Source organism: Montipora foliosa, chromosome 4 (genome assembly GCF_036669935.1).
Source record: "Montipora foliosa isolate CH-2021 chromosome 4, ASM3666993v2, whole genome shotgun sequence".
NCBI lineage: Eukaryota > Metazoa > Cnidaria > Anthozoa > Scleractinia > Acroporidae > Montipora > Montipora foliosa.
Window position 1 is genome coordinate 18,742,580 of NC_090872.1, and position 15,000 is coordinate 18,757,579.

At 38.3% G+C, this 15,000-nt stretch overlaps 2 protein-coding genes across 2 annotated transcripts in view; one reads left to right on the forward strand and one right to left on the reverse strand.

Annotated features, from left to right (window-relative positions):
- Nucleotides 1-2,573: 2,573 nt before the first annotated feature.
- LOC138000155 (melatonin receptor type 1B-B-like) lies at nt 2,574-4,944 on the forward strand. Its single transcript, XM_068846356.1, has one exon. The coding sequence runs from the start codon at nt 3,210-3,212 to the stop codon at nt 4,386-4,388; it is 1,179 nt and encodes a 392-aa protein (XP_068702457.1). The 5' UTR covers nt 2,574-3,209; the 3' UTR covers nt 4,389-4,944.
- Nucleotides 4,945-6,793: 1,849 nt separating this feature from the next.
- Nucleotides 6,794-15,000, reverse strand: part of LOC138000156 (palmitoyltransferase ZDHHC15B-like) — a 15,506-nt gene continuing 7,299 nt past the window's right edge. Inside the window, exons 5-10 of the mRNA XM_068846357.1 lie at nt 13,730-13,796; nt 13,558-13,627; nt 11,719-11,872; nt 10,986-11,115; nt 10,248-10,377; nt 6,794-9,004 (exon numbers count right to left, since the gene is read on the reverse strand). Coding sequence (XP_068702458.1) covers nt 8,725-9,004; nt 10,248-10,377; nt 10,986-11,115; nt 11,719-11,872; nt 13,558-13,627; nt 13,730-13,796 — 831 coding nt within the window. The 3' untranslated portion in view covers nt 6,794-8,724. The remainder of the gene's footprint in view (nt 9,005-10,247; nt 10,378-10,985; nt 11,116-11,718; nt 11,873-13,557; nt 13,628-13,729; nt 13,797-15,000) is intronic.

Below are 15,000 nucleotides of genomic sequence, written 5' to 3' on the forward strand. Positions count from 1 at the left end.
CAGGAATGAAAGAAATAATAGTTTAATATGCATTTCTTAAGATTTTTACCGATTTAATTGGGAGGTGCCTCGCATGGGACTCCAGGTCCCGTTTGCACCTTACCTTTTGGTCGTTTTTTTTTTTTTTTCCTTCTTTTTTTTTCTTTCGGACCTGTATGTAATTAATTATTTAGAAGAGAGACTCAGACCAATAAAGTTGAAAAAACAAACAAAACAATTTTTTTTCTAGATGGTATGGTTACTGAATGTCTTATTATCTCTTTATCCGTAGAATTTTAAATACGGACAATGGATCGGCCTGCTCACCATCCGAGTTTAATCGTCACTCCTTGTTTATACATAGTGGACATCACGTGAACATCTCCGCTATTTCTGCGTGTTCCTGTGAAGGCGACGGGGAGCAGTGAATGAAAACAAGTGAATGTCCTTCAAGAAGTCTGATTCTTCGAAATCTGTAACGAAGAATAACTGAAAAGTGGCGTTTATTTTTAGGATTCAGTCGTTAAATTTTAAGTGCTACTATGAGGAAATTCGCATCTTTCGTATCCTACGCTTCCGTTTAAACGAGAGTCACACTTGAAGATGTTCATCGAGCTCTTGCGCAGTCCCGATATTGCCAATTACGAGATAATACAGCGGTTTCCCTGTCACGCAATAAAAAAATAAATCGAGAACCTTCCAGTGGAAAAAGTCAAGAATTCGTGATGTTGTAGAAGATAAATGAAGAAGATACTTCTCCAAGTTTTAGGCCCGTGCGTTTCCCCAAACTTCAGATATTCGTCGAAATGTTTCGCAGAAATTTACAGAGCCCAGTATGAAAACGCCATGTTGGTGCACATCTGTGGTGCACCAATATGGCGGCCGGAAAATAGTGTCAACATCTGTTACTTACTTTGGCTATCTAGGCGAGTGATCATCTGTATTGAACAGACAGCTATTTACTTAAGCACTTTTCCTAATTCTTTAAATTCTGAAAAGGCTCAAAACCATGAGATAAATATATATTTCTCAATAAACTTGATCGTCGCCTCGTGTCACGCACCGCTATAACTCAGAAATTCAAAATGCTCTGGTTTCCAAACGAAGCACGCTATTGAGCTTTAAAATTGCAAATGGATACAAATTTACCGCCTCTTATGCCTGATGAGGATAAAAACTTTCGTGACTCTTTAGTTTTGGATTTTAGAAAATGATGACGTCACGTGAAAACGATCTATACAGCGGATGCTTCAAGTTACAAATGAAGTCAGCTTGACACCCAGCAATTTCGCAAAAATATATGTGTTTGCTTTTTTTTTTTTTTCCATTTCTTCTCTTTTATTTTGGGCAGTATACATAAATGGCAACAACCACTTAATTAATCGTTAGACCAATGAGCCTCGTTTAAGAAAAAGAAAGTTTTTTTTATATATTGTTGTTTTTATTCTGTCTAGTTAAAATTGTGATTGATCCGAAGACAAAAAAACAATTTATCGGGAGCGATTTTAGCATAGCGTCTTAATTCGGATCAATTTAAGCAAGCAACCATGGACAATAACCATAATTCCGGTATACGTTGCGTCAACTGGCTTGATCTATCGGCGTACTGCACAAGTTGAAAAAGAAAGTCATGATTTTGAGAAAGAGACGATACTACGTAGATTTGATTATTTCGTAATGCATTATATTTTGGCTGGCAAACCAGCCTTCTTCACGTAAAACTATCATTGTTTCTGAAGAAAGCAGGTTTTGTCATTACTAAATACATTACATTACTAAATAATCAAATCTGGGTTGCACCGGCTCTTTCTCAAAATATTTTCTTTTTCAACTTGCGCAGTACTACGGCGGTGATTACACGAGAAACCCGCATCCGCGCCAGATCCATACCTGCAGGGGCCGGTATGACTTCCAGGCAGTTTTTTTTTTTTTGTAACCTTGAAAACATGTTAAAAGATCAGCTTTCCAACACTAGCGTTTGGCAATTTCACAAATGGTTTTCGGGCCCGGAAAAGTCCTCGGGATTTCGAGAAACGGGCTCGCTGGCCTTAGTTGTTCAGGTTACTGGAGAGTGATTTATCCGGCGGATAGCGCTATCCATCGTTCGAGCAACTATAACCAGAAGTTCAAATGGATTTCGATTTCGACACAAGGCAAATACATTGTGCTGGGGAGACTATTTAAGGGGTCACCCAGATGTCGTGCCAAACTAATGCGCAGCTTGCGCGCGGCCCTAAAACTCTAGGGAGCCTCCTGCTGAGTCCTGCCTTATGTAAGAACTTACTTTATTAAAACTTTATTCCGAAAGCCGCCTTTTTCTCGACATTGGGTGCATCGTATTAAAATTGGTTGACTTTGCCGCTACAGACTGATGTGTTCCAAAATTAATCAATCCGGCGGAAACTTCGCAATACATTTAAATTTTTCAAATGGCTGTTGATAACAGCAATCCAAGTATTGCCTCAATTCATAAGCATACTTTTCCGGTCAAATATAAATATAGCCCTTGCTTATGGGAAAGATAAACATATATCTTTGATTTTCGTCAGTCGAATAACAAACTATACAAATATTTAACACTTCCCACACCTCATATTTCAAAGGTTCATGTTCTTCCAATCAAAACTAATTTAGTTTTTCCTTAAAAGAAAGATGAATACATCTTCTCCTTTATTTTTTCAAGTATATACACAGTTTTATCATTTCATTTTAAAGTTCTATTTATTAATCTTCCGTTTGACAGACAGGGGGAAACAGTTGAGTGTCAATGGTAAAGCAAATTACCACAGGTAAAGCAATATCACCACAGGTAAAGCAATATTACCACAGGTGGTGCATCAGTTGCCGCATACGTTTGTAACATTGACCAACACAATAAACGTAGTCTTCGTACTCACCAGGGAAGTTAAATTAACAAGGAAGAAATTTTTCGTGGAGTGCTATTACGCATTCCTGTACGAGGTCGCACTGACGTGTTTAACTTTCGCAGGAGCAACTCTTAGAAGTGTAAAGTAGATGAGTGTCACAAAACAAACGACTTGAAACAAGATACCATATCAGCTCAAATTTTAAATGGAAGAAGACATTTTGCAGAGGTCAATGAATGCTAATTTATTGCCTTTTCTTAGCACTGTCATTTATAGCTGCTAAATGCGTAATACTTGAAAACGCATGACGTCAGACTGACACAGCCAGGGAATGATTTTCTATTTTTTCATTTAAAAAGCACCATGAACGCCACGTTGTCCTCGCTCGAAAACTTCGCCCGTCAGTTACAACACCGTTCTAGAGCGATTCAAGTTGTGGAATCGTTGTTTTTCATCTTGATTAATTTCATGACTTTTTTCGGCAATCTTTTGCTTGGAATCGCCGTCATCAGAAACCCGACTCTTCGCAGAACTGTTCCCAACATGTACATCATAAGTTTGGCAGTTTCAGACTTTCTGATGTCAGTGCTGGGAATTCCATTTTCTGTAGTTTCTGCCATAGTTGGCAAATGGCCGTTTAAAAACTTTGTTTGCCAATTGCAAGGTTTTTGGATCCTCCTCATGTGCGCTGTGTCGTTACAAACTTTAGCCATCACTGCTGCTAACAGGTATGTTCGAGTTGTCTGTTCCCGTGCGCTTTACCAGAAAATCTTCAACATGAACACTACAAAAGTAACAATTGCGATTCTATGGCTGATGGCCTTTTTAGCGCCTCTTCCGTATGTTCTCGCCGGACATGAATATATCTTTCACACCGGAAAAGTCTTTTGCGCGCACAACCCGGAGACCTTGAGTGCTGGTTATGGAGCGTACTTGGTTCTGGTTTTCGTGGCTGTGCCACTTATCATTATATTGGTTTGTTATACGAAGGTCTTCATGACGGTCCATAAACACAACGTCAGGTTTCGCTTTCGACATCAAGCAAGAGCTCAATTTCGTTCTTCGTCTGAAAGCACCTTATCGGTAGAAGAAGTTAACGTTACGTACATTCTCTTAGTAGTTGTTGTCGGTTTCTTAACATGTTGGACTCCTGTATTGGTCATCGATTTAATCGATTTTATAAACGCAGATTGGAAGCTCAAACGTCAAGTTTACGTGAGTTACACTTGCTTCGGTTGGGCCAGCACGTCCATCAATCCGATCATTTATGGTATCATGAATCGTACTTTCCGAGCAGAATACCTGAGGATCCTCGCGCCCTTGAAGGCTTGGCCTTCCGAATTACTGTCAAGCAGCGGGAGAAGCGTTCGCGGCGCAAGGAAAAATGGAAGTCGCAAAACTTCGAATAAAAACAAAGTATCAGGTTCGTTTGAAGTTGGGGAAAATGAAGCTAAAAAGAATGTTGTTGTCCCCAGCTGTCTGGCTGGCGGCAGAGATAAGGGTGAGTCCAGTGGTCAGCAAATCAGCGACATCCCCTTGTAGCATGCCGAACTTATCGATTAATAAAACGAGGCCGAAATGACACCTACTGATATCTCTTCAAGAAAAAAGATTTTAAGTTCAAGAGACGATAAAGTAGTTGAAAGTAGCGCACCAAGTAAAAGTAATTAACATGAGACCAGACGATCTTGTTTCTTGGCTAACACGACTACTTTGGCAGGTGTAACAAACCACCCAAACGAACAAGCGGCTAAGCCGAGTGACTGACTTGCTCTTGATTCGTAATTACTGATGATATTTATCTTGTCCAATAAATATAAAATAATTTATTCCTTTTTTTGAATCCCTGTAAAGTCAATTTTTTTTTTTTTTTGGTTTTCCAATACGAATTTTCACTTGATATATTGTTCCCTAATCACTGATGCGGATTGTCAACATGATTTTAGTCTCCTTTGTTTTTCGAATATTATTATTAAATGTGGAGACATGTGCTCCCTGCGCTTAATTAATTAGCACTTAAGTAATTATGTATGTTGTATAAACTTCCGTATGAATAACGATTAAAAAATATGGTAAACACTGGCATTATGTTGAAGACTGAAATTAATTCCTGTTTTTTCGATTTGGGTAGGAAATAACATCAAAATGCGTCTTCATGGCCCTTCCTTTCATAAAAAATGGAGCCTTACTGCGGGACAGAGTTCAACGCATACTATTTTCGTCGTTTTTCGAAATCTCTCGCGTTATTTTTTGATGACGTTGTTTTCTCAAGGTTTTGAACGGACTGACCTACTAGCGGACTAGCTGGCATTTCGCCGCAATTTCAAGTAGTAGAAAGGTAGCCATAGTGATCACATGCATCCCGTCATACCGAGGCGCTGGTTCGGTTATTTTTTTCTTTCGCTTTTTTCATTTCGCCAAGGCGAGTGAATTTGTGTCGATTTGTTCGAAGTATCTGCAGTGAGTATATGATTGATACTGTGTAACAGAACATCGGAAAACTGTGTACTGGTGTGTTTTCTAGGAAATAGACGCTGCATTTCGTACCGCCAATAAGTCGGAGTTGCCATGCGTCGACCTTTTTTTCCACTGACACCCGGTCATCACCATCTCAAGACTTTTAGCGACTAAGACCCTGAGAATTCTATTGAAATTTGCCGACTCGTTTAAACTTTAAACGAGTTGGGTGGGAAAGGAAATGTTTTCACGGAATTTGTGGTTGTCACTCGCTAAGCAACCTGGAAAACCGCTCGTGAAAACTCGGCCAATATCTAATCGGCGAGATTTTGCCTTCAATCCAACGCGAAACTTTTTGTTTGCACAAGCATCGAACAATTTATCGAACCTTCCTTTTCCGGCGTTACGCCTTGACCCGCACGTTTTTTCTTGAAAAACTCTCTTTTCTGGGAGCCTTTGGCAACCAGACCGGACCGGCTAGGACAAGAGTATTGCTTTAAACACCATTTAATCGTTAGGTTCTTTACCCTGCAACTCGATTCAACTCCTTTCGACATACTTCGTATTTTTGGCGGTAACGGACGCCCATATTCTTTCCCACCCTGGCAAAATTCGGAAGAAAACGGCTGATTTTCTTCACCAAGAGCTCTCCCCGCTCTGAATCATTAAAGCAAAATTATATTCGCAGTATTTGAGGTCCTGATTGGTTGCCAAATATCAGGAGCCCATGCGGAGGAGCGAGCAACTCCCATATATTTTTGTCACGGCGTTTTCACAGACCGATTTATTTTTAGATTGAATTTCCCGCGAATGAGACTCCCGCAGGAGTCCGATGACCAATCACAGGAAACTAATTTGACGTCATAGCGTCACCGAACCGGAACTGCCTTTGATGTTTTAGGGCAAAGGTAGTCCAAAAATAGATTAGTCTGTAAAAAATGCCGTGGCATAGGTTTTGTATGGGAGTTGCTCGTTCCTACTCATGGACACTCCTGCAAATATTCAATACTAAGTTTACAATAGCAGATAACATCAACTGCGATGAACCCTTAATCTTCAACCCTGGCTGGGCGAGCCGAAATACAGTACACTCAAAATAATCAAATGTACGTTGTATCGGCTCTTCTTCAAACTATCTACCTTTTCACTTGTAATTATGCCGATCAGATCAAGCCAGTTGATCCAACGTACACCGGAAGGATTACATGATCGTACACGCTTGCCATGCACTGTATTGCCTTAAAACAATTAATATGCCCTTGAATAAGAGTCCTGCAGTTACATGCAAAATGCCATAAGGCATCAGCTTGAAAGAACAATGTATTTTTTCTTTTCAGTGAGGTGCTCATTTGAAATATTCTCAAGTACAACGATTACAACCAAGGATGGCACGAATCAACCTATTTCCAGTCACCGAACACTATAGAAAAAGCTTTATTTTGTTTACGAGCAAATCGTTTTGAAATAAACACTGCCCACACATAAATCTTCCACTGGCAGCATTAAAATTTATTATTCTAATAAACAATGCCAAAATCAATCAAGTAAGCATGGAAAGTGGCCTAACAAGACATCATTCTTTTCCATAATAAAAACATTGAAGCAGCTACACAAGAAGAAAAGCGATGTGGTAGAAGGACACCAAACTACATACATGTGGTTATTTAAAAATTTGACATACAACACAACATAGAAAAAGCTGCTACTGTGCCACATCTTTTTTGACAGTTCATTGTAAGACTCTATCTACAAATGTACATATTCCAGACTAAAAATTTTGTTCACCTTTTATATTTGTTATCAACAGCCTAAAGGCCATGTTACACGAGGCAATTTTTCTTGCAACTCGCATCGCAACAAACGTTGCGTTGCAAGTTGCGAGAAAAAATTCACGTGTAACAACTCATTTTGCAACTGCAAGTGTTGCGTTGCGAGTTGCGAGAAATGTAGAACGACCCTCTACTTTTCGCAACGTTGCGAGACAAGTTGCTTGCGTGTGACATCCCCTCTGCAACCCGCAACGCAATTTTGTCAGAATGGGCCAATCAGAGCTCATCTTTCGGCGACTTAGTGCGTCCGCCATCTTGTTTGTTCTTGTACGCGTTGCAAGTTGCGAAAGAAGTTGCCAACGTGTAACATACCTTCTGCAACTTGAAAGGTTTTTTATTCGTCATCGTTGCGTTGCGAGTTGCAAGAAAAATTGCCTCGTGTAACATGGCCTTAAGACATTATTTGAAACAATTTTGTCAATCACTGCTGTCAGTCGTGATGCACGAATCAGTGCCCTTTGAAAATGACCGTGCTCTGGTGGTTTTCTGGCTAGTTCATTCATATTTTCTCCTTGTTTGGTTGGCAAACTCTCCCGACTCTCCCGTCTCTAAGTGGCAAAACATCTAAATAAGTAACTGGAGGGTTGACGGTCTGCCCTCTGTTAAGGACACTAGGCAGAGTTTTTTTGGAGAATATGCCAATCTAATGCACTGATTAATTAACCCTTGCAAATAAGGGTCCATCTTTGACGTTTGGGTATTTTGGCGCATTTTTCATTAAAAATTAGGTGCACACTCATCGGGAGAAAATTACGGAAAAAATTTACGGAGGTTGTAAAGTGCAGGTTGCAGGCCTCACGATTGTTTTACCAAAACAGGAACCCATGACCCGGAGCCTACAACTCTGCTGCGTTCTTATAACGGCGTTTTCACTGACCGATTTATTTTTAGATTGAATTTCCCGCGAATGAGACTCCCACAGGAGCCCGATGACCAATTACAATAAATTAAGCTGACGTCATAGGGTCACCGAACCGGAACTGCCTTTGTTTTTTGACCTAATTCGCGGGAAGGGCTAGTCTAAAAATAAACGTACTTGTAAAAAAGGCCGTTTCATAGACGCTGTATGGAAGTTGTACGCTCCAGATGGGCTCCTGACCATAACTAAAACAACCCAAACCTTCACAAGAATGTAAACATTAGGCTTAAACTTGATCTAAAGCATAGTGTTTAGGCCTAATATTAACAATAGTAAAGATTTGGTTTGTTTCAGCTATGGTGAAACAATGACGAGAGTGTCTAATCCGCGTGGGTGGGTGGGTCATGAGTCGTGGGTCGTGTGTCCGAGATCCCCCATACATACTTTTAACCCTAACCCCATCCATAACTCTCAGGGCAATTGCAAACTGAGGGAGCTAACATATATCTTTTTTTTTTTATCTTCAAACAAACACGACCCACGACCCACCCACCCACGCGATTTAGCCTCACCCAACAAAGACTTGCAACCCTCACCTGCAAACTGCAGTTTATTATTACACCCTCCAAAATATTCATGCCCTTTACCCTCTGTGCTTAGATTATGGCACAGTGGCAAAGATCTTTACCAGCAGAGCTTAAAGCCAATTAAACGTATCATTAAGAATATTACATTACAATGTTGTTCCATTTTGTATGGGATCCTCGTCTGGTACCGTAAGAATATCTGGCTTTGATCTGCCGGGTATTTGAGTTTCAACTTCATTTTCATTGATGACTAGTTCAGCTGATGACGCATCCACACTGCTTGCAGACGAATGTTGCTTGGCATTGTTTGATTGGTTCTCTGGTGCTGCTTCTAGTTCGCCTTCCTCCATCCATCTTTGCTGTGTATTTAACAACGAATCTTCTTCAGGCTGGTTTAACAATGGAAAGTGAACTCCATCTCCAACACTAACAGAACAACAAAAATTTTGTAACGAATTCTCCAGTTAGTAGGCTATAAAACGAAAGTGACAAGAAATGTGCCTTGTTGGCAGCTGTAATTTGGGTAAACAGATGACCACTTAGCAAGAACAGGAGCCCATTAGTAGGAGCCTCCATATGCAGTAGATCTTTGAGTCAACCTTCGCGCGTATCTTTCTATTTTTAGAACGAACCCTTGAGCAGGAGACGCGCATTTACTTAAATTTACATCAATTTGCACGATTTAAATACAGTTTTACTTCTTTATTTGTCTTCGTTAGACAAGGACTTTACTCTGATTGGCCCCTTAACACAGTGTGTGCAGAGCCGAGGAACTCGTGGCGTTCTAAAAATAGAAAGATACGCGCAAAGAGGAAGGAGCAAGGATGGCACAGTCGGTTAGTGCGCAGCCTTGGTGCAAGAGGTCCTGAGTTCGATTCCCGGATCTCGCATCCTTGTTTCGACTTCTTTCCCTTCCGTGTAGCAAAGTAGCTTTAAATACCCGTAAAACGGAGCACTGATGGAGAGGGGGGAGTAAAATGAGCGCACCGTCGACCTTAGGTTTGTCAGTCGAATTACTGTTACGAGTTATCGACGTTAAATATGGTTGCTTTACTCATAAGAACGTGTATGAGAGAGGCAAGCTCCTACTCATGGGCTCCTGGCAAGAATCGACAGTACACGTAGCTATCCAAATATCGCCATCGTACAATGAAAGTGTGTCTGACAGTGTAAATTATTATTTGTGTGTGCGCTTGTCTGTGTGAACGGTGTGAAGGAAGTTGGCTACTAATTCAAAGGTACTTTCGCGCGGTTTACTGAATATGCGGGAAAAGAAGATCTTAACAAGTGTTATTGAAATACAAAAAGAAAATTGGGGGTAACCACGCATTTTTCGAAGATAATTAATCAACAATATCAATTAAAAAGCTTCACAATACAAAGCAATGTATGGCGTTCTTTTCCAAATTGAAGCTTAATTATCTCTTGAAATGCATGGTTACCCCCAATTTTCTTTTTGGATACCAAGTGAACTTGGCAAGTTCTGCTTTCTCCGCATAGTTTTGAACCGCACAACAATATTCCCGTATTAATAAGCACCACCCACAGGAAATCCGAGTATCTCGAGATACGCAGAAAGTATGCACAATAAAAATAGTAGGCACCGTACTTCTGCTAAAGTGCCTTCAAAAGGACAAAACAATATTAATTTGTTTCCATGTCTCATCACCTGGTGAACACAGGGAGTAACCAGTACCATCTGTTGAGTCCTAAAACTTGTTCTGCATTCTTCATTACAGATCCAAGACTAAATCCATCTTTATTTGGACCATAATAAAAATGAGGAACTCGAAACGATTCTGAAATTGTTAAGGAAATAAATAAATTAAAAATAATGATAAGATGAATTCAATATTATATGAAATCAATACTGTTTGAAAGCTGTAAAGACGGTTATCTTTAAATACTTGTACATGTAACTGCTTTAATAATTATTGACTTAACTGATTTCCTGGAATAGACAATTTTTATCAGTACAAGTAAATGATGCCTAGCTTTCTCTCAAGACTCTGACTTGCCTGTTCCTTCCAGTCGAATCAGAAGGTTACATGTACACTGTAAGTTGTAAGGTTTAATAATTTTCATCACATGACACTTAAGAGGGTTTTTTAGAACTTTCGATAAAACTTTCAATGGCATCAGTTTTATGCTTCTACTGCAGATCTATATTGACAATAAAATATGAACAGCTATTATTGTATTTCACCTTTAGTTATTGTTTTTATGTTTCACTTTGTCATGAATAGGATCATCAATAATACTATGTAGTATACCCTAAACAACCTGGCCGTCGCCATATAAGCCTCTGGCTTTGGCGTTTCTGCAATCTGTTATAATGATGATGATAAAGATTAAAGATTAAAGAATTGTAATTTTTACAGTAAAAAGTAGTCATCTCTCTACTCACCCAGTGTAGTCTTGTTACTACCAGTGAGATACAAATGATAACCAAACAGGGACCAAAGACTAATGCAAAACATAAGTGCCACAAAAAACAAAAACAAAATGTGCAACTTTCCATCACCATTTAATGTGTTCTGCAAAAGACAACAATCAAAGGCAAAGAATCATGAGCACAAACACATGTATGTCCTAATCAAGTAAACAATACCCAAGAAATATTATTTGGATGCAAATTAGAATAGATGTCTCATGAGAAAACAAGTGACATGATTCTATTTCATTACAACTTAAGCCACGATTCATAACTTCAATCACAGTGTTTTATCATTAAATTTAATTTAACTTATTTCAGCACAACAGAGTGTTAGCCATGTCTAGTGACAATACACACCTGACCATCTATTGTGAAAATAAATGCAAGATTATTGTTGATAGCATCCACTGACATAATAATTTTATGCAATGCAGTGTATGTTATATTGCAGGATGACATCTGGCTAACTACAGTACATAACAATTATCCGAATCTTGCAGTACAATAATATTATTACAGTATAATCTTTATGAGGGCACTGGCACTAACGTATATTTTCTTGGATAGAAGGCATGACTGAAATGCTGTAGTAAAATCAATTTTACAAGGCAGGTAAAATTTATTAGTCACTACTTGCATTTAAGTTTGCAGGAATTTGGTATCATACGAGAAACTATTGGGTAACTCAAACAAAAAAACTCACATTCCAAAATGCCACAAAGTACTTGGCGACTGTTGCAGTGACATAAAGCGTGTAAAGAATTGCATAAAAGAGAAAAAGAAGGAAGAACTTGTAGTTTCTAAAACCAACACAGTTATTAACCCAAGGACAATGATGATCCATTTTCAAAATACACCTGAAAACAAGTCAGAAAAACAAAAACTCTAATCAGCACAGAGAAAAAGTTGACAAAGCCTTAATATTATTTATGAAATACAAAAAGACAAAACGCTGGTAATGAACCAGTGTCCCTCTAACTGGGGAATGATTCGATCCCTAATAACATTTCAAATGGATTTTCCACCAAGTTACATATTTGCAGCAGCAATAAAATGCTGAAAGATAAACCATTTACAGCCATTGTATTTTTGTAGTAAGTCATAATAATATTAGGACCTTCGGTTTGTTTTCCTATGTTTTTTTTCTGCTCGTATTTCAAATGTTGCATTTTGATGTAAAGAGCAAAGACTGATCAGTCAATATGTAAAAGTTTCAAAATGTAGTTTTTTATTTAGAAAATCTTTTGGTAGCAGAACAAGGTTCCAGGTTCAAGGACTAAGATTCCAAGTTCAAGGTTCGAGATTTGAGGTTTGCAACTTACAAGGTTTAAGAAAGATTGAAAGCTTGAGGTCCACAGTTTAAGATTGGAGTTGGAGGCTTGAGGTTTGAGGTTTGAGATTCAAGGTTTAATACCGGTAATATTATACTGTGGTAGTGCAAACCAACAATGACTTAAAGCAAAGGATTTTGCTGAAGAGGCAGTTCGCAACAAAGTTAAGGGACAAATAAATAATATTTAAACAAGAAGAATAAATAATGCTTTGTTTACAAATAATGGTTTTTATGATGGATGAACAAGACCACGGTACATTAACATAAAATCAAAAAGAAAAATTCATTAGGGACCAGGGAATCACTTGTTACAGTGCCACCCAGATCTAACAAACCTCTGAACAAAAAAGTTGTCTAGTGTATAATGAGTGATAACCTTGAGACAACTACTTGATTCCCATGTTTATTTCATAGCAAACTACTTTCCCTGCAGGCATTCTGATAGGGTGCAATGAAAAAATGCAAATTGTGCGAAATTTGCAGGGCAGATTATGGGATTAGAAAGGCCAATTATGCGAATCATAAATATTGTAAATTATGCGATTTTATGCCCTAAAGACATTTTGAACATAAGGGAACAGTAATTATGAATCTTGATCGACATTAGTTGGGACAAGTAAAAAAAATGAGGTCTTCTGCACTATTGGTGCACCTCGTTAAAAGTTGAAAGGACACAGCTAACATGCCAAATGAATGATCAATAATTATTAATATTCCTGTATGCTACGACTTAGTCTAGCTTCTTACACTTATATTTCTGAACAGATTTGCTAATCTGAAGAAAGGGCATGTTTGTGTTCCACCAATTGGCGAAGACTCGTACCAGGCCCCCCACATGCAAAATAACGCCTTGAACTTCGAATATTTACGAAATTGAAGGTAATGAACGCTTTTTAGCCGTTTTCCAAGGTAAATCATCTTTAAAACGGCGTATTTATGCAGGAACTCCTAAGAAACTTGTTGATTTATGTTTTGTTTTATGAATTTTGTGCATTCTTTTGTGAATTATGCGATTTTTCATGATTTGTGCGATCGGATGTGATTTGAGGTTGATTGTGCGAAATCGCACCATCATGCAATATCAGAAGGCCTGTCCCTGGTTCCTCAGTATATGCATACAGTTAAAATCTAAATTTCAGTGTTTTCAGAAATTGTTTCTTGCTACAGTAAGTGGAGTTTAACAGAAGATGCATCAAATTACACACTTACTTTTTACACATAGAGCAGTGGTGACATCTATCAGGTTTTATTGCTTGACATATGTCACAGTACCTTGCCGCTGGAGTAAAAAAATTCATCAAACAACTACAAAAATCCTGATCAAATAGAAAAGCAAATAGAACCACATCATACAGTGTAGCTGTAACAGTTGTATCCTAACCTCCTGATACTGTCTGTGTGACAACTGGAAGCTTTCTTGCCACTTTTTCCAAAACTTCTTTTGGATCCTACAGCAAAATAAAAATAAAAATAAATAATAACAATAATAATAACAACAACAACAACAACAACAACAATAATAATAATAATAATAATAATAATAATAAATAAATAAACATCTAAATAAATAAAATGATAATAACATGTCAGTAACTCAGGAATAAATGCAATCCTTAAAACATTTTGGGGTTATAGGCCACTTCGGAAAATACCATAATACTCTTTGTTTGTCCCCCCAAATTTTGCATAAGCATGGTTTTTATTTTATTTTCTCTTGGGATCATTGTAAGTCCCAAGAGAACCTGGAACAATGCTTATGAAAAATTTGGGGGGACAAACAAAGAGTATTATGGTATTTTCCGAAGTGGCCTATTGAAGTAAAGTCAAAGTAAATAGGATTCAGGAACGATTTCAATGACAGGGCATTGTTAATTATTACTGTAATGGCTTGATAGAAGCATGTTTTCCCACTTCACCCCCAAACTGGCCTTCACTGATCAGATGAGTAAACAATCATCTGGTGAGAGAGAGGGGGAAATCTTTACTTTACAAGTGTTCCTATTTTGAGGGAAAGGTTTAAAGGGGGCATGTGGTTAACCCTTGAACTGGCCACCATTGATGTGTAAGATTATTAACATGTATTATAATTGTCTTGCCTTAGACAGCGTCAGTCTGGGAGGACAAGGGTTAAATATTTATCATTAATGTGGCATTGTGTTGTCCTTAGAAATACAGGAACATACGTTATAATTATGTATGTTACGAGAATACTAAAAGTAAAAAACAGACATCAATTGAAAATGAATGCATGTGTTCATGCAGTACATGCATTTTGAATCCACATTATGCAAAAATGTGTCTACATGTACTTTCCCACATGCGAGGGACACTCATTTCTACAATTCACTGCTTGTCATTAAAGTGCCTTGAAAGAGGGCAAGTAATTAGTACCGTAAGTTACCCTACAGTGACTGTACGGTACTTAATGCCTAGCTCACTTTACAATCTGTCAAATTGCCCTTTTGGCTTGTCTCAATTCCAGAATGTGACCCTTTTTAAAAATCATATGGCAATATATGTATTGGCAAAAAACTGTCCATTGATTTTACTTAATCAATATTACCGGTACATGTGTGTTCTCATTAAAAGGAGAAGACCAGCTTTCCTGCTAAAAAGTGAAAATGGCCCTTGCTTGGCAGGTTAGCCTCCTAC